The sequence below is a fragment of the Microtus ochrogaster genome, chromosome 22 (genome assembly GCF_000317375.1).
Source record: "Microtus ochrogaster isolate Prairie Vole_2 chromosome 22, MicOch1.0, whole genome shotgun sequence".
Taxonomy (NCBI): domain Eukaryota; kingdom Metazoa; phylum Chordata; class Mammalia; order Rodentia; family Cricetidae; genus Microtus; species Microtus ochrogaster.
Genome location: NC_022023.1, coordinates 354,475 through 375,279, shown reverse-complemented (window position 1 = coordinate 375,279; position 20,805 = coordinate 354,475). Strand labels below are relative to the sequence as shown.

At 47.2% G+C, this 20,805-nt stretch overlaps 2 protein-coding genes across 2 annotated transcripts; both read left to right on the top strand.

Moving 5' to 3' along the window:
• The first annotated feature begins 975 nt into the window (after nucleotides 1–975).
• Lipt2 (lipoyl(octanoyl) transferase 2) lies at nucleotides 976–2,745 on the top strand. Its single transcript, XM_005357506.3, has 2 exons — nucleotides 976–1,636; nucleotides 2,072–2,745. Exons 1-2 carry the CDS (start codon nucleotides 1,171–1,173, stop codon nucleotides 2,299–2,301), a joined length of 696 nt encoding a protein of 231 aa, XP_005357563.1. The 5' UTR covers nucleotides 976–1,170; the 3' UTR covers nucleotides 2,302–2,745.
• Nucleotides 2,746–12,575: 9,830 nt separating this feature from the next.
• Kcne3 (potassium voltage-gated channel subfamily E regulatory subunit 3) lies at nucleotides 12,576–19,174 on the top strand. The gene is made up of 3 exons (XM_005357505.3): nucleotides 12,576–12,637; nucleotides 16,448–16,588; nucleotides 18,529–19,174. The coding sequence occupies exon 3, from the start codon at nucleotides 18,569–18,571 to the stop codon at nucleotides 18,884–18,886; it is 318 nt and encodes a 105-aa protein (XP_005357562.1). The 5' UTR covers nucleotides 12,576–12,637; nucleotides 16,448–16,588; nucleotides 18,529–18,568; the 3' UTR covers nucleotides 18,887–19,174.
• Nucleotides 19,175–20,805: the final 1,631 nt, after the last annotated feature.

Below are 20,805 nucleotides of genomic sequence, written 5' to 3'. Positions count from 1 at the left end.
GGAGACTTCTGAGATGGTACAGAGCGCCAGAAAAGCGGGCTTAGGTTTTAGACTAATATCTGAAACGGAAATAAAGAAAAGGGGGGAAGATATGCTTAGCGGCCAGAGCGGAACAGAGGTCTTGTGTCCCAGGTCAGAGGCTTGCACCACAGACACGTGAAGGGGTTAGAACTAGAGACTGGTTATTAAGGAAAGAAAAACACTCCCGAAGAATGGGAGTGCGCGAGTGAGCTAAGTAAAAGTCTCGCGGAATGAGGCTCGGGATCCTTTATAGGACTTTTACATGACTCCTGCCTCTCCAAATGGTAGTTCTGGGGGCTTTTCTGGCACATACTCAGGAGGGGAAGGGTTTCTGGGTCAACTGGCATCTTTTACAAATTAATCTTGATGTTCTAGCCTCCAGCCCCTGTCCTTCTCTCAACTTTGGGGAACAGGTTGCTGGTGACTCACTCGAGTTCCCTTCAGAGATCAGCCCTCCTACAAAGGCAACAATGCCTTCCCAGGGGTAGCCTGTTTCTGCGATTCATCAATGCGGCGCGCCATTTCTGCCCGTTTGCTTTCATCTGGAATAATTCTAATGAGTCGGCCAGAGTCATCTAGAGCCTCTGCCTGTTTCCATTACGTCTTTACGGATTTTTTTTTTTAAGTCCTGGCTGTCTTGGAGCTCACTCTGTAGATCAGACTGGCTTCGGAGCCTTGAACTCAGAGATCCGCTGAAGTGTGCACCACCACCCCTCAGCTTGTTTTACAGACTTTAAAGTAACTCCTATGTCCCATGCCAAACCACAGTAAACCTCCTTGCACACTAATCTCCCTTTCAGTTTTTGAGGAACTCAGCATAGTACTGAGTTTTGGTTGTTTTTTATGTTATTGTTGCTTGCTTTTTCTTCCAACAGTATACAACTTTAATACTAGCTTGTCAGTTGCGAACACCTCAGCTCCCAGAGCTGGATCTTCGTTCCTCACACACTGCACACTGCATGGTCACGCTTTTGGGTCTACGTCCTGCAGATCGCAGCACGTACTGACCATAGGAATGAATGGGAGGGTCAGGCCTGTCAGTAGGCGGGAACGGGAACCCACACCGGAACCGCAGCTCATGAGAGTGGCCCTGAGTCCCCGCCCCGAGCCCGACAGAAGGCGGGGCTCCGGCATGCTGCAGCCCTAGCAATGCAGCTGCCCGTGGTCCGGCTGGTGTGGCTCGGGCGGGCTCACTACTCCGAACTGCTGGCGCTGCAGGAGCAGTGGCTGCGGCGGCTGCAGGCTGAGCCTCGCCCGGGGCCCCCGTCGGGGACCGAGGCGGGCGCGGTCTTGGTTTGCGAGCCGGCGGGGCCCGTGTACACCGGCGGGCTACGCGGAGGCCTGACCCCCGAGGAGATTCCACGGCTGAGGGCCTTGGGAGCCGAGGTGCGCGCCACCGGCCGCGGCGGCCTGGCTACTTTCCACGGCCCGGGGCAGCTGCTGTGCCACCCTGTGCTGGATCTGCGGCTCCTAGGCCTGCGCCTGCGCACCCACGTGGCGGCGCTGGAGGCGTGCGCCGTGCGCCTGTGCGAGCTCCGGGGGCTGCGGGGAGCCCGAGCGCTGCCGCCACCCTACACCGGTGTCTGGCTGGGCGAGCGCAAGATCTGCGCTATTGGTGAGCAAGCCGGGACAGAGCCGGGGCGGAACCGGGGCGGAGCCGGGGACAGGGCCAACCCCGGGCAACTCTGACCTGCCTGCCTCAAGGATATTTAATTTTCCGAGACAGAAAAGTCCTCTAATTCAGCACTCATGGATGGAGAAACACCAGGCATGAATTGCCAAGTTACTTCCTATGACTCACAGCGGGAGGACAGAATGCCAAATGTCAAACTTCCAAAGCAACGTAGTCCCTGTATTAAGGAATCTCGAAAATAAGAAAGGCTGATGTGTAACCACAGCCCCCGCCCCCACACCTCATAGAATTAGTCCCCTACCCAGTCTGTGCTCTGTCCAGGCTCCAAGCCCGACTTACCTTTATGCACTAGTGGTATCTCGAGGCTCCAAGGAAGGGAAGTAGAGCTATTCTAAGACATGTTGGCTTACCTTGCAGGAGTCCGCTGTGGAAGACACATTACATCCCACGGCCTGGCTCTGAACTGTTCTACAGACCTCACGTGGTTTGAGCACATTGTGCCCTGTGGACTAGTTGGGACAGGAGTCACTTCCCTGAGTGAGGCTCTCCAGAGACTCGTCACTGTGGATGAAGTAATGCCATCTTTCCTTGTGGCCTTCCAGGAGACTTTCAAGTGCACGTTAATCTCTGAGGACAGCCCCAGCTGATGGGCATGGTGGTCCTGCGATAGAACGCCCTTAGTCTGACTTGAGTCCCCAGAACTCCATTCTAGAACTGCTCTGTGATTTACTGACCATGACCGAGGACAGATCCTGAGCTCTGAGCTGTTGCTTCCTGGGTCTCCCCACCTACCTCATGGATCGAGATGAAAACACTATGAAAAGTCACATGCTTCATGTTTCTCGGCTTGGCGACACTCCAGTGTTATAAACTGTCGTTTCTTCATTACTTTCTCAGTGCTGTATCTAACATCGATTTTGGTCCATAGGTCTTTTGAGTTTTGTGGGAATCAAATCTCTGTGGCCCAGGTGCAGTGATGGGATAAAGTGATTTCATTCTCAAAAGACCTGGGTCTGTCTTCAATAAAGGGGACAACCTCTTCAAAAAAAAAAAAATGAGATTTTTGCCTTTGGGGGTTGAATCCCTCAGGTGTGATATTTTGCCTGTTTGTGTTTGGGGTCAAGAGATGGGTTAAGAGGCCATGGAAAAGACAAGGGTACTTCCTCCTTGCACAAAAATACAGTATAGAGAAGATTTTCCTACATGGGATCCCTGGATCTGTAAGAATGTCAGCTCTTGCTCAGTAACAGAACAGAAACTTTGTGATTCAAGACAACCAGGAACACATTACATCGTTCTTTTTTGGGTCGGGAATTTGGAAGAAACGTACCTAGGTTGTTTGGAGTCTTACTAAAGCTTGCATTAAAAGGTGACAGTTGTCACTGGGACGCTTAGTTGGTGCTGGAGGTCCCTTTGCATGGTCACCCCATTCTGCTTGCTTGGTTGTTTCTTGCTGTTGACAAGAGGCCTCGGTTTCTTACCTTGAGAACGCCACTGCGGGGCAGTGGATGGAGCCAAGTTAGGAACTCCCACGCTGTTTGTGACTTTGCTGTGGGAGCCACGTAGTCCTTTTTGTACTCTCCCAAGGGCCTTATTTAGAGTGGAAGGGACATCTCAGCAGAAAAAGATGGAGCTTTTCAGGGGCCATCTTGGAGACGGGTCCTCATAACTTGGGTTCCACACTTGGCGCTGTGAAAGCCATTTCTTCTGCATCCTCTCTCTAGGCTTCAGTGCTGCTCACTGGAAATGCAATGAGAGGTGTTTGTAGTTTGACATTCTCTAGGAGCCTCGTTAAAAAGGCTTTTGTTGTTTGTTTGTTTGTCTTTTCAAAGTGGTTTCTCTGTGCAGGCCTGGCTCTCCTGGAACTTGCTCTGTAGACCAGGCTGGCTTTGAACTCACAGAGATCTACCTATCTCTGCCTTCTGAGTGCTGGGATTAAAGGTGTGTGACATTACAGCCTGGGTTAAAAGGGCTTTTTTAGAAGGTGGTTAGTTTTAATACATTTGCCTCAGTTCATTAAAGAAATCTATGAAGTACACAACATTACTATTTTATAGTTATCATACTAAGTCATCCAAAGTTGGGTGCATGCTTTGTACTTTTTAGGCACCTCATTTGACTAACCTCATTCTGCAGGTGCTCATTGCTCACATGGGGATAGCCTTAAAACTGACTTTAAAAAAAAATTGATACACACTCTTAATGAGCTCAGCTGGTGTTGAACTACTGATTCACCTGTTTCTACCTCCTGAATATGGAGAACGTGTCAGAAACCACTGCCTCTGATTGCTTGGTTTTTCACAATGGCCTCATAGCCCAGGCTGACCTAGAACTTGCTGGGTGGCCAAGGATGACCTCAAACTCCGGATCATCTCTGAGAGCTGGTACTGTTCTTCTGGGTCATAGAGAGTAGCTGCATGGTAGCTGACTGAGTTTGCCTTCCTGAACCACACTTTCACAATCTGAAACACTGTCGTCTGCCTAGACATGAGAAGAGTTGCATGGCTTAATGCCAGGTAAAGTGGCGGAGAACAGTATTGACACAGACCCAGTTCTTAGCAACTAGTCTCATGATTGTTACCTTCTGCTCTCCATTGGTTTTCTTAAGGAAACTATCCCCAGGTCCCATAACTTCCCCTCATGGCAGCAGGGTCTTTAAGAACAGAACTGTGGGGGCTGGAAAGATGGCTCAGTGGTTAAGAAGAGCACTGGCTGCTCTCCAGAGGACTCAGCTTCGATTCCCAGCACCCACATAGCAGCTCACAACTGTCTGTAACTCTAGTTCCAGGGAATCTGACATCTTCACACCAAAGAAAGTGCACATTAAATAAATTAAAAAAAAATAGGTCGGGCAGTGGTGGCACAAGCCTTTAATCCCAGCACTTGGGAGGCAGAGACAGGCATATTTTGGAAGAAAAAGCATGAGTTAATTGGACTATTCACCCACTAGCTCACACTTGTGAAGACCTATGATGGCCAGTGTAAACCGTCAACTAGACAGGATCTAGAATAACTTGGGAGGACGTACTGAACCGAAGTGGGAATATCTGTCCTTCACTGCCTGGGACTCTCTGTAACCAAGTTAAGTTGTTGATGGATCCAGTTTGAGACAGTCACGGGAGATTAACATGGAGAAAGCTCAGAAACAGCTGGCTATATGGATCTGGTGCATGGGTGTGATGAGCCCTAGGAGAGAGAGGAAGGCTGTGATAGATGAGATGCGGGCTGAAGAGGAGCAGGTGGAAGAGACTGACAAGAAGGTAGCCCGGAAATGGTACAGGCTATAGAAAGAAATAACGCTTCTTTTGTTTTCCGAGCAGCTTGCCAATATAGGACGATTTTATGGGTGGGAACAGGTAGGATGGGGCTGGAGAGATGATTCAGTAGCTAAGAGCAGGTGTTGCTCTTGTAGAGAACCGAGGTTCAGTTCCCAGCATCCACATGGTGATTCACAACCATCTGTAACTCCAGTTCAGGGGATCCAAACCCTCTTCTGAGCTCCTTGGGCACTGGACAAATGTGCACACACACACACACAGGCAAATTACTTATACACATGAAACAAAACAGGTTTCTAAAACATGCCACTGAGAAGCTAAGTGTTTTGAATGAGATCATATAGATGGTCAGGGTAGAAGGCTGGTCTCTAATGGGAACGGGGCTTCTGTCCTGAAGCAAAGTAGCCTCCAACATCAAGTGGGCAGAGCCAGGAACGATAGGGGGCAGAACACCAGAGTTTAGCGGAGGTTGGACCGGTGGCATCATGTCAGGCCGCTGGTGCAGATTCCTGGCTCTCCTTCCTGACAGGACAGATCTCACCTCCGGTTTCCCACTGGGGACCTTCCTTCAGGAAGGAAGCTGAGCAAGAGGAAGATATGTAGCTCCCTGGCCTCCCCTTGGAGAAAGCCCCCTCTTGTTTGTTCAGAAGCTTTTCCTCATGCGTAAACAGATTGTCCAGGGTCTGGTGGGCCAGTGCTGAGGGTACGGACGTGACTGGCTGCAGTTAATGGTCTAGGATCTTGTTCCCTCAGTGAGGATGGCCAGGAAACCAGACAGAACCAGCTTTGGGAGCATGGCCAGGTGTATCTTGCTGCATACAAAAAGCCTCTCTTAAAGTTTAGCATCAGTTTTCCATGTTGTTATATGGTCTTTATAATTGCACACATTTTTGTTTGTCTGTTTTGTCCTTTTTTTTCAGATCTCAATATGCAGCCCAGGCTGGTCTTAAACTCAGTGCAGTTCTCCTGCGTAAGCCCCCCAGGTATTGAGATTGTGAGCGTGTACAACTTGGCATATGATTTGTGTTTTTGAATGATTTAATTTTATTTTACTAAAAACTTTTATTGTTTTTTGTTTTTGTTTGCACAAGTTTGCTATGGAGCAGCAGAAGAACTTGAACTCCTGATCCTTCCTTCTGCCTTCACCTTCCAAGTGCTTGGATTATAGGAGCTACCAGGCCTGGCCTTCATTGTTTAATAATGCATGTATGCAGAATAAAAATTTAAATAGTGCATATATGCAAAATAAAAATGTAAGGGTATAGCATGTGGAAATGTAGGAGTTGTTCCAGTCCCTCAGCCCTGCAGCCCCGGCCTCCTTCCCTGGGAACTTACAGGACAGTATGTTTTACTTATATGTTTTAGAATATTTGTGTGTGTGTGTGTAAATGTATATGTGTGCATGTACGTGTAAATGAGTGCACATATGTGTTTATGCACACCCTTTCTCACATAGTAGCATTATCGTGTGCTAGCCCTCAGCTTTGGATGTTGCTTCAGATCAGAACATAATGTTACACCCAACCCGTTATGTGTCATGGGGAAGGAGAGAGACAACACTTATGGGTTCCAGAGATTTATTAAATCACCACATAAGCAGGTCACTGATCGATCAGGGCTGCAGTACAAGCAAGGACTTGGGGGCCTCGTTTCTCCTGACAGCCCTGAGCAGGGGCAGAAGTGGGGTTTTTAAGCCTAACATTTATCGCCAAGCTACAGTTACAATTTTTCACCAGTCAGGATTGAAAGATTAGGGGCTTCCTTGAAGGTTCCATCATTGTCAACCGATACACAATGCAAGCCTCTCAATCCAACCAATCAACTTCATTTGTTCCTTCTGTTCTTGGGAACAGCCATAATGTTTCCAGAGAACTAAAGATGTATGACAACTATTTCTATGTTTTAGGGAGGAGGTTGGTCAGCCATTGGAAAATTCTCAGCTTCTCTAGAGCTTGGGAGCCTGAACTTATTTCATCCTGCAGGTAAAAGGGAGGTTGAAGTAAAAATGGCAGTCCTCAGGCCAAGGGGCTTTGGCCTACTCCCTTCCCATAAAGAACATTTCACTCTGTTGAAGGACTATTCAGTATTCCTTTGAATGATTTTCTGTGCCTTGTTTATTTAACTAGTTCCTAGTGGAGACATTGAGGTCGTTACTAATCTTTTGCTTTTGAAAACAAGGTTGTGGGGCTGGGGTTATCACTCAGTTGGTAGAGTGCTTGCTTGGAGTGCACGAAATTCTGTTCATTACCCACCTCTGTAGGAAACCAGGTGTGGTGGGGTGTGTTTGTAATACTGGCATTTAAGAGCTGAAGGCAGGAGAATCAGAAGTTCAATATTATCCTTCAATACATATCAAGTTCAAGGCCATCCTGGGCTACATGAGTCTGTGTCTTAAAAATACAACAAAGAGACACTAGACTAAGGTCATAGTGTTTAATTTTTCAAATTCCCAGAACTATAAATTTCTTTATATGAAAGACTAATTTTGGTAGCTTGCTTGTTTTTTTTTTTTGTTGTTGTTGTTTCTTTGTGCAGTTACTATGTAGCTGTGCCTGCCTTTGCCTCCTGAGTGCAAAGGCTAAAGGAATGTGCCACCATGCCCCTGCCTTCTGCTTTTGTTTTATATCTGCATTGCTAGCACAGAGGAGGAAGTGGTGGTTTAATAGCTTGCATGATGAGCCTCCACAATTTGTCCTTCTGCTGATACACATCAGTGTTCAGTCCGTGGCATGGGCTTCCCAGCCTTACTCACATGCCCCCAGATCTTCCTCCTGAGCCAGCCCTTTGCCCGTTTCTGTTTGCATGGTTGCGATGGAGTCTAGGGCCCTCTGCATGGTGAGCAAGCGCTCCACACAAAGCTCAACCCCAGCAGCCCTTTCGCCTTTCGCTTTGTTAGGGTCTCACGTAGCCCAGGACCAAACCTTAATTGATCCTCTTGCCTCCATATCCCAGGTGCTGGGTTACAGGTCAATAATTATGCCTAGCCTAGCAGGCTCACACACATATACATAAATTTATATTATTGCTATTGTTGCTGTTGTTGTTATTGGCTTTTTGAGACAGAGTTTCATTATAGCCTTGGCTGGACTGGAGCTTGCTTTGTAGATCAGGCTGGCCTCCAGCTCATAAAATTGTCCTACCTCTGCCTCCCAAGTGCTAGGATTAAAGTTGTAAACCACCATGCCCAGGCAAACACATAAATTTAAAAAGTAATAAATCTTTAGCTGGATAGTGGTGGTACACGCCTTTAATCCCATCACTCGGGAGGCAGAGGCAGGCGGATCTCTGTGAGTTCAAGACCACCCTGGTCTACAAGAGCTAGTTCCAGGACAGGCACCAAAGCTATACAGAGAAAACCTATTAAAAAATACAAAACAAAACAAAAATAAAAGCAATAAATCTTTTTTAAAAAGAAAATAATTTTTTAACCTAAACCGAAATCTGTTACCAACATTGTCAAACTTGGGCCCTCCCACAATGTCTCCCCCGAGACATTGGGCATAACCCTCATGTCTCCTGGTGGCCCTGACCACACTGTGCCATAGTTCCTTGTCTGTGTGTCCAACACCATCCAGACTGTGAGCTCTGCAGCCAGCCAGCATGGTAGCTATGCACCTGTGGTTTCATTCCTAGCCCAGGGCTTGTGCAGAAGCAATGTCCAGAAATGGTCTGCAAAATCAGAAAGTGGATTAATTCTCAGTTGGGTTCTTACCAAGCAAACACTCCTGATTCTTCTATTTTCATGTAAGATGGTTTCTAGACGCCATGGCACCCCTCAGTAGGCTTCCATTGGCCAGTGGGTCCTCAATTTGTGTTGATTGCAATGGATGATAATAAAGGTTTGTCAGCCTCTCCTGTACTCCAAGGGTACAGAGATGGGTCAGGTCCAGCCTTTTCTAGGAGTCACAACTCTGTAGCAGAGATACATCTGTAGACAAAATGAGCAATCAAGTGTTAAGTGGCCTGGAAGTTGTGTGAACAGAAACTGCCAGAATGTAGATGAAGTGATAAATCTGAAAAGGCAGAAGCGGGCAAGAAAGCCTCGAGGTGAGACTGAGTGGATTAGAATTCTGGGTCGTAAACTAGAAACAAACACTCTGCCTATAATAGCGCTAACTCAAGAGAATATTTAAACTCCATGTGTTGTAATCTCAGCACCAAGAGGAGGAACAAGAGCATTGCTACAAGTTTGCCTGGTCTACAAAGTGAGTTCTAGCCAGCCACGGTTAAATAGTGAGACTATGGTGGAACACACCTTTAATATCAGCACTCAGGGAGGAGAGGCAGGTGGAATTCTTTTAGCTCAAGGCCAATCTACATGGGGAATTGAGATCCTGTCTCAAAAGAGAGAGAAGAAATTAGGAGAGGGAGGAAGGGAGGAAGGAAGGAAGGAAGGAAGGAAGGAAGGAAGGAAGGAAGGAAGGAAGGAAAAATAAAAGGAAAGGAAAAGAAAGGAAAGGAAAATAGTGAGACATAAGAAAAATAAATTCTTTCCTCTCCAAGGTGCTCTGGTCATCACAGCAACAATAATCCTAAGTCCTTGGGGTACTTTTCAAGCCGTGCCTTCATTTGCTTCTCAGAACCCTCTGAGATTTGCAGGACCAAGATTCCTGTTTGGCAGGTAATGATCCTGAAGAGTAAAGTAATTTGGCCCAGATCCCAGAGCCAATGATGTCCTCAGCTGGCTTTTCCCTCCGCTGCACCAAAGGCTTCACTGCCTAGGAGACTTCTAGACTCAGAAGAATGAGGATCTGCCTGACTGAGTTCAGATGTGCTCCAGGAAAGACAGCCACATTGATGATTTTTGAGGTGGATGATTTGAAGCACCCAAAGAAACAAACAACACACTTATGATTCAGGGGCCCCCGCGTCACCACCCTTAGACTGGAGACCTCCCCAACCAGGGTATATTTTCCATCAGTTTGGAGATCTGAGAAATCAGGGAAATTCTTCTCACCTCAGAAGGCACTGCCCATAAGAAGAGAAAATCCCTTTAATCAGAGTGATATTGCAAGGAAAGGGAAATGGATAGGAATGGAGCCTAGAGAGATGGAGGGGGACATCTGATTTCATGCAGGAGACCTTTCTGCTAGGAAGTGTATTCAGGCAGAGAGAATAACACAGCTAAAGGCCGTGAGAGATGGAGAGCACACGGGTACTTTCCAAACTGAGGGTTTCTGTCTTCTTTTTTAAAAAAATATTTATTTATTATGTATACAATATTCTCAGTATTCTGTCTGCATGTATGCCCTCAGGCCAGAAGAGGGCACCAGATATCATTACAGATGATTAGGAGCCACGATGTGGTTGTTGGGAACTGAACTCAGGACCTTCAGAAGGGCAGGCAGTTCTCTTAACCACTGAGCTATCTCTCCAGTCTGGGTTGCTGTCTTCTACTCCCTGTGATCTTTCGCACCTTCCTCCCGCACACCTTAGTTCCCACTACTGCACCTCCTCACCCCCAGACCCAGGACTGGTAGGGAACACAAGAGGAACCACCCATCCTGCCTGTTGTCACTGCCTCTGTTAGATGTTAACCAGGTGTACTTGTCCCTCGGTGTGCCAATGTTCTGCCCAGCACAGGCCTCCTGGCTCTGGAGCTTGCATCTGGGTTAAGCCAACAGGAGGCAGTGGTAGAAGGCCAAGGGCAGGAGGGGATGAGAAACTGATATTTATTCCAGCATGGTTGGTTGTAACTCCATCTTGGATTCCCTCCCTACCACTGTCCTTCACCAGATTCTTGGAAATCCCCATCCCCTCCACCTTTCATTCCCTGGCTGGCTTCTCTTCCTGCCGCTGCTAACCAGTGTACCGCCCTGCTCCTCGTTGGTTTCCTAAGACCCCATCACACTTTCTCTAAACTGCCCAGGTTCAGGTGTCACCTGTTTTCTGCTGCATGAGAGACAGAGATTGAGGGGGAGCTGGAGTTCCGGACTCAGTGTGTGCCGTTTAGGGATGAGTGAGTGGTTGGACCTGGGAGTCTGATGCCGACAGAATTTAGCCTAAGTTCTCCAAGTGTACCTTTTCTTGGAGAGTTTTCCTTGAGAGCACAAGGCCAAGTGATTTCCATGGCCATAACCATCATTCATTCATTCATTCATTCATTCATTTACTTACTTAACAAATTTATCTTAGCATCTATCTACTCTGTGTTGGATTTGGTACTGAGAATGACTTGGTACCCAGTTCTGTCCCAGGGTTGGAGTCAATCATAACCCTGGTTGGGAAATGTTGGGTTAAAGGGAACAACAGGTGTTCTTAGTTGCTGAACCATCTTTTCCACCCTATGTGGATTTTTTTGTTTGCTTGTTTGGTGTGTGTGTGTGTGTGTGTGTGTGTGTGTGTGTGTGTGTGTGTTTTGCCTGCATATATGTCTGTGCTCTACTTGTATGTCCAGTGCCCTCAATGCTAGTGTTAAGCATCACTGGGAGTCTTGTTTTTTTAAATGCTGATTTCTGGGCCCTAGCTCTTCTGAATCAGGGCCTCTGGGAGGAGCCTGCAGTCTACTGAAACCAGCACTCCCTTGGTTTGTAGACTGGAAACTAAGAGAGCATACCTAGGTGGCGAGGTGACTTCTCTGAGAGAAGTCTCCAGCTTAGGGAGGAATGGATGCACAGAAGCGTATGGCGCAGAAACAACATAGCAATGATGAGTTTTGAAGATTAAAAACTATGCACAAGATGCCTACCACACGACAGGTCCCCCATCCTAAGCACTTCTTAGATAATCACATACCAAAATTCTGTGATTGAAATTGCGTGCCTCAGAAATACTGCGGTAGATCTCTGCAAGGGTGAGGGAGCTCACCTGAATGCGTTGTGTGGCCCTCCGCTGGTAAAGAGAGCTTGAGTAAGTGGTTCCTAAGTTCCTGAGAGGCTGGTCCCTGTTTCTGTTATCTTCCTGTTGATGGCCTCCTGGCCCCCATTTCTGGGCTTCCCTTGGCTTCTTCTCCTTTACATAGCCTGTAACATCATCAGAAACAATTTGAATGAGGACCCAGTGATCTGGGGCAGACACCCATTTAGATGTGGCTGGATGCAAGTTGATCGGGAACGTGAGGGTCTACTGAAGGAGGAGGCACCTGCTGGAGTGTAAAGGATTCTGAGTTTGCGCTCTGACTAACTTGCTTGGTAAGTATAGATAACTCACACACACCCCGCCCCGCGCACCCCCAATTTGGGTATCTGCAAACTGCAAAACAAGGCTAGTATTAGAATCACACATCCCCCCCCCCCCGGCTATTACTGTTTTAGTATCTTGGATTCCGAGAACACATCTGACCCTACCATAAGTCTGTGATAGCCAGCTGTGAGGAAATCAAGGCCCCAGTAGGGAGCTGCCCAGGGCCACACAACCATACAGGTGCTACACCCAACTCCACCAATGGCCAGCCCTTGGACTGGTTTCTGGAGATCAGCTTTTTGCTAGATTGGCTACGACATAGCGACACAAACTGTGAGACCGAGAAAAATTTGGTCTCAGGTCCAGGAAGCGGGCGGTTCCTCACAACCGGGTGAGGCTAAGGAGCTGGGCGGAGGCGCCCGAAGCTAGCCAGCGGTGAAGCTGGTGTGCTAGCACAGGGCGGGGCTGGAGGAGGGGACACGCTGGGAAGGGAAAACCGGTTCATGAGTTGTGCAGAGCTGTGAAGGCAAGGAGCGCTGCTGGGCATCAATGCAGAGCTCACAGGGGAAGATCGCAGAGGCAGGTAAGGCACACGCACAGGGATGGAGAAGTGCAGGGGTTTCCTCAGCGAGGGTCCAGTATGTGTTTTTCTTGACAGGGAGGACCCGATTTGGGGTGCTACTAAAATACCGAGTGGATGCTCCCCAGAGAGAAGAGCAGGTATCCCGCAGCAACACAAGTAGATGAGAGTTTAGCTGATCGTGGAAATCGTGGGAGGCTCGCACACGTCCTCCCAGTACTCCGTCCAGGCAGCAAAGCCCCCTTCATGCCTGCAGATAGGTGAAGGTGGTGGAACACCTACACGTCGGCAGGGGGTACTCGCCGAAGCAACATTCCAGGAGTCAGTCTTGCTCTACTAAAGCCGCGGGCTCTGCAGAACTAACTGCCTTGCCCTTTCAACTCCACTGTGACGAAAGCGCGGGACTCCCAAAGCAACTTCTGTGGCTAGTAGCAGATCTAGGTTGGAAGGCAGGCATCTTGGTCTCTAGTTTTCAGGTAGTGTAAACCTGTACCCGTCAACCATGGCTCTGTGACTTGGGCTTTCTTTTCTAAAAGTCTTCCCCTGTAGAATGGGTTGCTTGCTCCAGTTGCTCCGCATAAACCACATTAGGGCACAGGGGAATGTTTGGGAAGTATCTTATCTCAGCCAGCGTGCAAAAGCCCAGGTAGCAATTCCTCCTAATTCCCGCTTCCTACGCCTCATTCATTTGCATGTGAGGAAACTGAGGTCCCTATCCAGGGTCACACGGGGGGCGGGGGGAGGGCAAATTGAATTAGAATCAGCGTTTCTTCACCCCTAGCCCAGTACTTTATTTCCCGCGCAGATATGGAATAAACACATTTTCTCTGGCACTCAGCCACTTTGTCAATGCCAGATGGAGGGTTGCTGTGCTGGAAGTGTTAAAAAAAATGCTTTTAAAGACTGTTAACACCCTAAGATGAAAACCAACAAGCAACTTTCTTCACACTTCTCAAGGCACAGTCCTATCAGTAGTGTGAGGGTGCCTGAAGTAGCTTCTAAGAGGGAGGCCAGAAAAGACCAAGAACCAAGAACCTCCGGTCTACACATGCTGGATCAGTAGGGGGCAGAAACCCAGATCTTCTCGTTCTCACACTGTGGGAGGCACTTCTAAACAGCAAGGGCGGCAGGATCCACCAGAAAAGGTGGGAGACAATGCAGGAGGCCCACGGTTTGGAGGTTCACAAAAAGTAATAGGACCCCCTGGTTTCTGTGGAGGTGGGAGGGCCACGGCAGGGAGTGGCACACAGGAAGACTGTTCTTGGTAATTAGGGGTGAATTTTTATATATATATATATATACATATATATATATATATATATTATATAAGATGTGGAGACACCTGGGGAACCATGTCAGCAGCCTTCCCAGCAATGTACCCTCACCTTTGCTGCTTCCAAAACACTTCCGCATCTATTGTCTCTTCCAGTGTTCATGAGGTAAGCCTGGCATGGGTAATTGCCCCCATCTTACAGATGCCGTTCAAAGGAAATAAACGCAGTGTTCAAGGCCACACAGCCGGCTGGGCTCATGAAAGACTCCCTTGAAAGGCAAGAGACGGGGACCGAGTGTGTACGGTTTGTGGGTGTGGAGGGCCACACCTATGTACACAGGGGAGAGTGTTGCAAAACCATTTACTGATGTTTAGGGGCCAAGAATGTTTGCCCTTTGGATAAACGGGCTCAGATCAGATGCAGGAAGTGTCTGGGCTTCCAAAGAAGGCTCACAGTTTCTCTTGCTTGCTCCATGCCACCTGATCAAGGAGCCTCTCCTTCCCCTAAGGCAGCCTGTCTTGATCCAACTTAGAGCTGTTACTTCTTTGTTTTTCTCTGAAAGCTTTGAACGCTGTTCTCAGGAATCTGTTGGGAGGAGAGTTAAGGGTTGTGAGGCTCTCTATAGGAGAGGTATTGGTTCACTTGTTCTCTTGCTCTTCAGTGCTTGCTGTGTAAACAGGCCTGGAGAAAAAAGAAATGCATGAGGCCCAGCTCCTTGCCTGCAAATCTCCAAGCACGTGTGCATGAACACACTGGGCCCACATGTACACTCACCCACAATGGCTGAGGAGCAGGGTTTTCTTTCCTTCGTTTTTTTTTTTTTCCTCTGTAGCAGGGTTTTCTAATGAGGCTGTTTTCAAAGCACTCCGGTAACAAACAAGAGAAACTAACTAGTTATTGAGTGGAAAGAGGGGCAGGTGTCTTGGGAAAGGACGAACGGACAAGTTTGCTGAGCAGATGGAAAGTGCCTTAAGGAATTCCTGCTTAAGAAAACAGTATAAGCAAAGGCAGGAGACACCAAGTGCAGGCAATGTCTACTGAGCTCACTGCCACGGACACAGACTGAGAGAGCCATAGGGAGGTGGAGCCAGTGGCAGGGTCTCATCCACAGGAGTTTGACAATCATTAATGAGTTCATTTTAGCTCTCTCAAGAGAGTATGCAATATGGCTTTTGTGTTCCTCCCATCAGAACTCCAAATGTCCCGCAAGGCTCTGACGGGAGGGTCTGACAGGTGAAAGGTTGCTTGCCTCTCCACTCCACTCAATGTATTCCACCCTGTCCTTCACTTACCCCTTACTCCCACACAATCTGTCTCTTCCCCGGGGACAGACCGCCCACGCAGGTAGGATGCTAGGAGGAAAAGGGTACAAGTCAATCAGTTGGCCCTCAGTTTACCTAGGCCATAACGTCAGGCATAAGCCAATCCAGAGTCTCAGGAATGTCTTAACCCGCTAGAAATACTCTGCAGCCTTCTCCATGTTGGGCTGAGATGCCTCGGCTCCCAGAGGCTGCCTCCACTAGCCAACCCAATCTCCCAAGATCTCACAACACGGCTCTGTGATTCATACTGTCACAGGACGTTTGAGCTGACCATGACCCCTTCATTTTGCAGATGCAGATAGAAGAAGTTGAGAGCCAAAAGCACGGAAATCACATGCCCAAAGTCACACAAGTGGCAGCTGGACCAAGACTGCTGCCTAGGCTTCTATTTCCTTTGCTGTAAAATGTGGACATTTAGCCTTAATGAATTCTGAAGGCCCTTGAGTCCAGCTCCTGCACTACACAGACCCCCACCACCATCTGAGGCATTTACAGTTGTGCCTTACAGAACACTCTTTAATCTTCACAGCAAAGCCATGCTACAGAGAGTTAATTCTGTGACGTGCTCATTTTAATTACTTTGTGGCATTTATTGGGTGTGTGTATGCATATTGACGTCAGAGGACAACTTTCAGGAGTTGGTTCCCTCTTTCCACCACGTAGATTCCAGGATCAAACTCAGGCTGTCAGGGTTAGCAACAGGCACCCTTCCTCACTGAGCCAACACAGTGGCCTTCTGGGATATATCCACACACTGTCTGTCCACACAGATTTGATTAGTAGTGCTCCATTTATTTCTATGAAACTGAAGACTCCCATTTTACCACTCAGCTCACTCTATTGTGTTCTAGAAGGTTTCTGCTAAGGTGCCAGCACCCTGGAGAAAGAGAAAATTTTTAGGTTGTACCATTGGCTGGTCCACAGGTTAAATATGGGATGCCCACAGTCACCCAGTTAAGATGTTATGAACCTGGGACTGAGAGACAACAATCAGATGCTCCTTGGCCATCACACAGTTCCTGTAGCTACAGCTCTAGGCTGGCCTTGGCTAGCTGTTGCAAGAAGGGTAGAGGAGTGGTAGGGGTGGGGCCAGAACCCACAGAAAGATGATTATACAACTCTCAGGAACTGACCTCGGGGGATCCACCCTTGGTTCTGAGGTTTGTGTGACTGGTTCCTGTCTCTTCCTCCTCTCCTGACTCTTCCCCAATTTCTAGCTCTCAGCTTTCCTGTCAACGCCAAGACTCTGGCTGTATCCAGATGCATCCTGGGGAGGTCAAGGAACTGAGGAGTCGTGGGACATCCACAAGGAGATTCTCAAAGATGTCTCAGAGCCAGTGGAGTTTCTGTACTGTTTGGTGAGTTCTCCGGATTTGTGCCCCAGCAGTCAAAATCCCTTTCCAAGGAAGGATACCAAAGAAAACTGACCAGGAGCAGAGAGATCTCACTTCTGCTGTATGGATGCTTAGGGTTTAGAAACTGAGTGTGTGTGTGTGCTTCTCAAAATGAAAAGCACATTAATCCTCTTCAATGCAATAAAAGAATACATACAACAAGCTTGGGAAGCATAACAACCTTATTAGTTATAGTTAAAAATGCATAACTCCATAAGTCTGCCCTCTTAACCATATGAGTGTTACCAGTCTTTACATTGCCGTGGTATAAATCTCTAGAACTTTGCATCCTGCACCAGAAACTTTACACTCAATGCTCAACAACTCCCACTGATTACCTTTTTTTTTTTTTTGATAGATAAGGAAGCCATATCCATCCTGGAAGCTAACTTCCTTCTGAGTGGGCTTGTGTAGATCCATGCTGGTTGTCTGTGTCTGTCTGTAAATTTGTCTGGGGCTTTTCCTCCTTCAACCTTCATGTTAGTCCTGCTCCTGCTTTGTCACGGCTTCTACCCTGGTCCAGGACTCAGCACCCTGTCTCCAAACATCCTTGTCACTGACTCAACTCTCATCCCTGCCAGGTCACATAGCAGCGACACAATTGCCCGTTTTACCCTCTTAAATGCAATGGTATCTTTAAAGCCAACTACAGGACCAAGTTCAGGCACACAGCATGGCACTCCCGTGATTTGGCCCCATGGATTTCTTCTGTCCCTCATCCTGTCCCCTCCTTCTGTCCATCTTCCATTCCAACATCTTTATGTGATTTTCCCTTCTTCTAGACACTCTATGCACTGTCTTGTTGATGTGCCATATCTTTCCTGTCCTTGCCTTCTCTATCTCTTAGGATGGTTCAAAGTCCAGTTCAAACCACTCCATGCCATTGAACATCCTCTAAGCCCTAAGGAGTGTTAATCACTTTAAGTAGCTCTTTTACATAGCTCCTGTATTATCACCTGTATCACATTAGGCTGGCCTTGAGGGTGAGTACTAGGTTTGAGCTTTCTCTAGGCCCCAGCATAGACCCTAGTCTGAGAAAATAATGATTGACTGAGCGACTCATTGAGTCATTAATTTCACTGTGATGTTCCTGCTTGCCACTGGCCCATATGGAGAAAAAAAACTCAGATTTCTGGCCTCTTACATCTTAATTCAGGAATCTATGTTCTTTTTCCTCTTTCATTCAGACAAGAGCACAGTGGATGGCAGAGAACCCCAAAGGTCTTTCATAGAATATAGGCCTGTCCTGGGTGCAGTATGGTGCTGCTATATTATTTAGATTCTGTTCCCCTTGTTCTTCATAGAGCTGTAATGAGTCATGGTGAGAACTATCTTTTCTAGGGGAGAAACCTGGTAGGTAAAGTCATGTTTGATACTATAGGCAATAATAATATTTCCTGACAGTTCTACCTCAGTGAAAGAGAGCCTTGGAATCAGGCATTGAATTGTAAGTACTATTTGGCCTATTAAAAAGTCCTGAAAAAAGACACTGCTAACTACTCCCTGATCATGAACAAGCTACTTAATTGTTTGGGGGGGGCCTCAGTTTCCCTGTGCATAAAATGGAAGGAGCTAGATTAAATAACCTCTAAAGTTCTTGTCACCTGGTCTAGTTGATTTATACAATCCAAGAAGAAGAGAGAGTAATATGGTTTCCAGTGGCCAGGAACCACTCTATTCCACACACACAGGGGGATGCTTCTGTGAGGGCTCGCGTACAGCAGTGAGGAAAGCAGACGTAGCCCTTCCCATCTCTGAGCCCAAGGCTTAGTGGAGAAGACAGACAAGCAAAGTAGAGTGGGGAATAGTCGTGGTATTGGGTCTTGAGCCTAGGTCTGCAAAATAGGGAAGTTGTTCAAGCTGTTGGTAACAGACACCTCTTCCCTTTCTCCTCTCACCATCAGATCACGTTCCAGTTCTTCCTTTACCTCAATCTCTGTTGCTATGGAGACTTCCAATGGGACCGAGACCTGGTACAAGAGCCTCCATGCTGTGCTGAAGGCTCTGAATGCCACCCTCCACAGTCACTTGCTCTGCCGTCCTGGGCCAGGGCCAGGACCTGGGCCAGACAATCAAACTGAAGAACGCCGAGCTAGCCTTCCTGGCCGTAATGACAACTCCTACATGTATATTCTCTTTGTCATGTTCCTATTTGCTGTCACTGTGGGCAGTCTCATCCTGGGATACACCCGTTCTCGCAAGGTGGACAAACGTAGTGACCCCTATCACGTGTACATCAAGAACCGTGTGTCTATGATCTGATGTGAGTGCCCAAGAATGACGGAAGAGTCTGCTGCCTGAGGATTGTCTTCTTGGGGCCCCAGAACTCAACTCTGGACCCTCTCAAGCCTTAGTGTCTCTATCTGTATAAGAGCAACAAGAAATTGGTAAGAGAGATTGCCGTTGGGACCAGAAAGGATAGGCTGGTAGTCCTGGCCTTGTGGATAAGACATTTTTTTCCCAGACAAAGATAGGCATTATATACTAGGAGCCCATGAACAAATACATAGAAGTATGGACTTCTATACCGGTGAGTAGGCGAAGAGGAAGAGGAAGGGAAATGGAGCAGAAGATGCTCTAGAAACAATCTTTTAATGTGTGATCTTCAAACATGAGAAACCTTGATAAAACCAGGTTATACTACTTGTTTGTGTTAATTCATGTTTTATTTCTTTAAACATACAACACATGCAGGTTTTGCCTCATCTGCCAACAAAGCAGAACAGGTGCCTTGACTGGAATCCAGGAACTCTAGTCTTTTTCCTAGGACTTTTCAGTGATACATGGAGTAAGATCCTGGCCCAAAGAACTTGAGGTGGAGCACAGTAGTACATACCTGTAATCCTAGTGCTCAAGAGACTGAGTAGGGAGGATCATTGAGTTCGTGAGTTCAAGACAAGCTTGGGCAAGTCCTATCTTGGTAGAAAGTTGGGGAGGGGTAGTAAGAAATATCTTACTTTTACAAATATTACCAAAAACATGCCACTGTGTTAATGTATTGCTCAAGCACTTCGAAGATCTTAACAGAGACTGTGCAAAGCACAGAGTTCTGAGCATTATATTCACTAGTAACATGGTCATGTGCCTCTTGAGCCACATCACCAGGTTGTGTGTCCAATGCCAAGGACTTCAATACCTCGGGTGTAGCATCTTCTACTCTGAATTCTGTGAGAAACGCCAACTTCAAGTTTGTTTCTAGGGGATTACTTTTATACCTTGGAGATGGCCCTGTTAAATGATACAGTGTCTAAAAGGTGTGGTTCATTGGGAAATCCAATGGGCATCTTACTTTTAAGGTTGTTATAACTTTATCTGGCTGGAAGTTTTTCATTTTTGTTAACCTGACACAATCTAGAGTCATCTGGGAACCTCAGCTGAGAAAATGCCCCGATCAGACTGGCCAATAGGTAAGCCTGTGGGCTATTTTCTTGATTGATGATTGCTGTGAAAGGGCCCAGGCCACTGTGAGTAGTGTCATCCTTGTGCAGTGGTCCTGGGTTTACAGGAAAGCAAACTGAACAAGCAGATGGAGGAAGCCAGCATGTAGCTTTCCCCATAGATTCTGCTTCGGTTCCTAGCACCAGGTTCCTTCCCCCAACGTCCCTCACTGAAATATGTAAGATAAAATAAACCCTTTAATCCCCAAGTTTCTTTTGGTTATGATGTTTATCACATCCCTAAAAACCCTAATTAAAACAGCTGGGTACTTCTCTTTTTGGTTCTTTCATTTTTCTCCTTAGTGTAATGAAATAAACTTTAAGGTTTAATATCGAGGCTTATCAGTTCCACCCTTACATTCACTACATTAGGCGGAAGCACATAAAAGTGCTATTTATATCAGTCAAAAGCGGGTGAATATCAGTTGTTTCACAGGGTTCTACCTAATTTATATACCGTGGTGAGTGAATTATTCATCAGCAATTCTGAAGCCACCCATTGCTGTCTGATTTTGATCTGAGGAATCCCCGTGAGCTTCCCAGAAGGCCCCACAGAAACATACATGTTTGTATTCAGCAACCCCTCACAGGATTTTGATAGCAGTTATCTCAGTGGTGTAGAATTATAGGTGATTTTTCCCTTCCCATTTTAGCAGTGTGTGTGATACTTGACTTATAATGACCCGACATATGATGCCTACAATATAAAGGGCAAGAAAACTGCTTCTCCCAGTAAAACCAAAT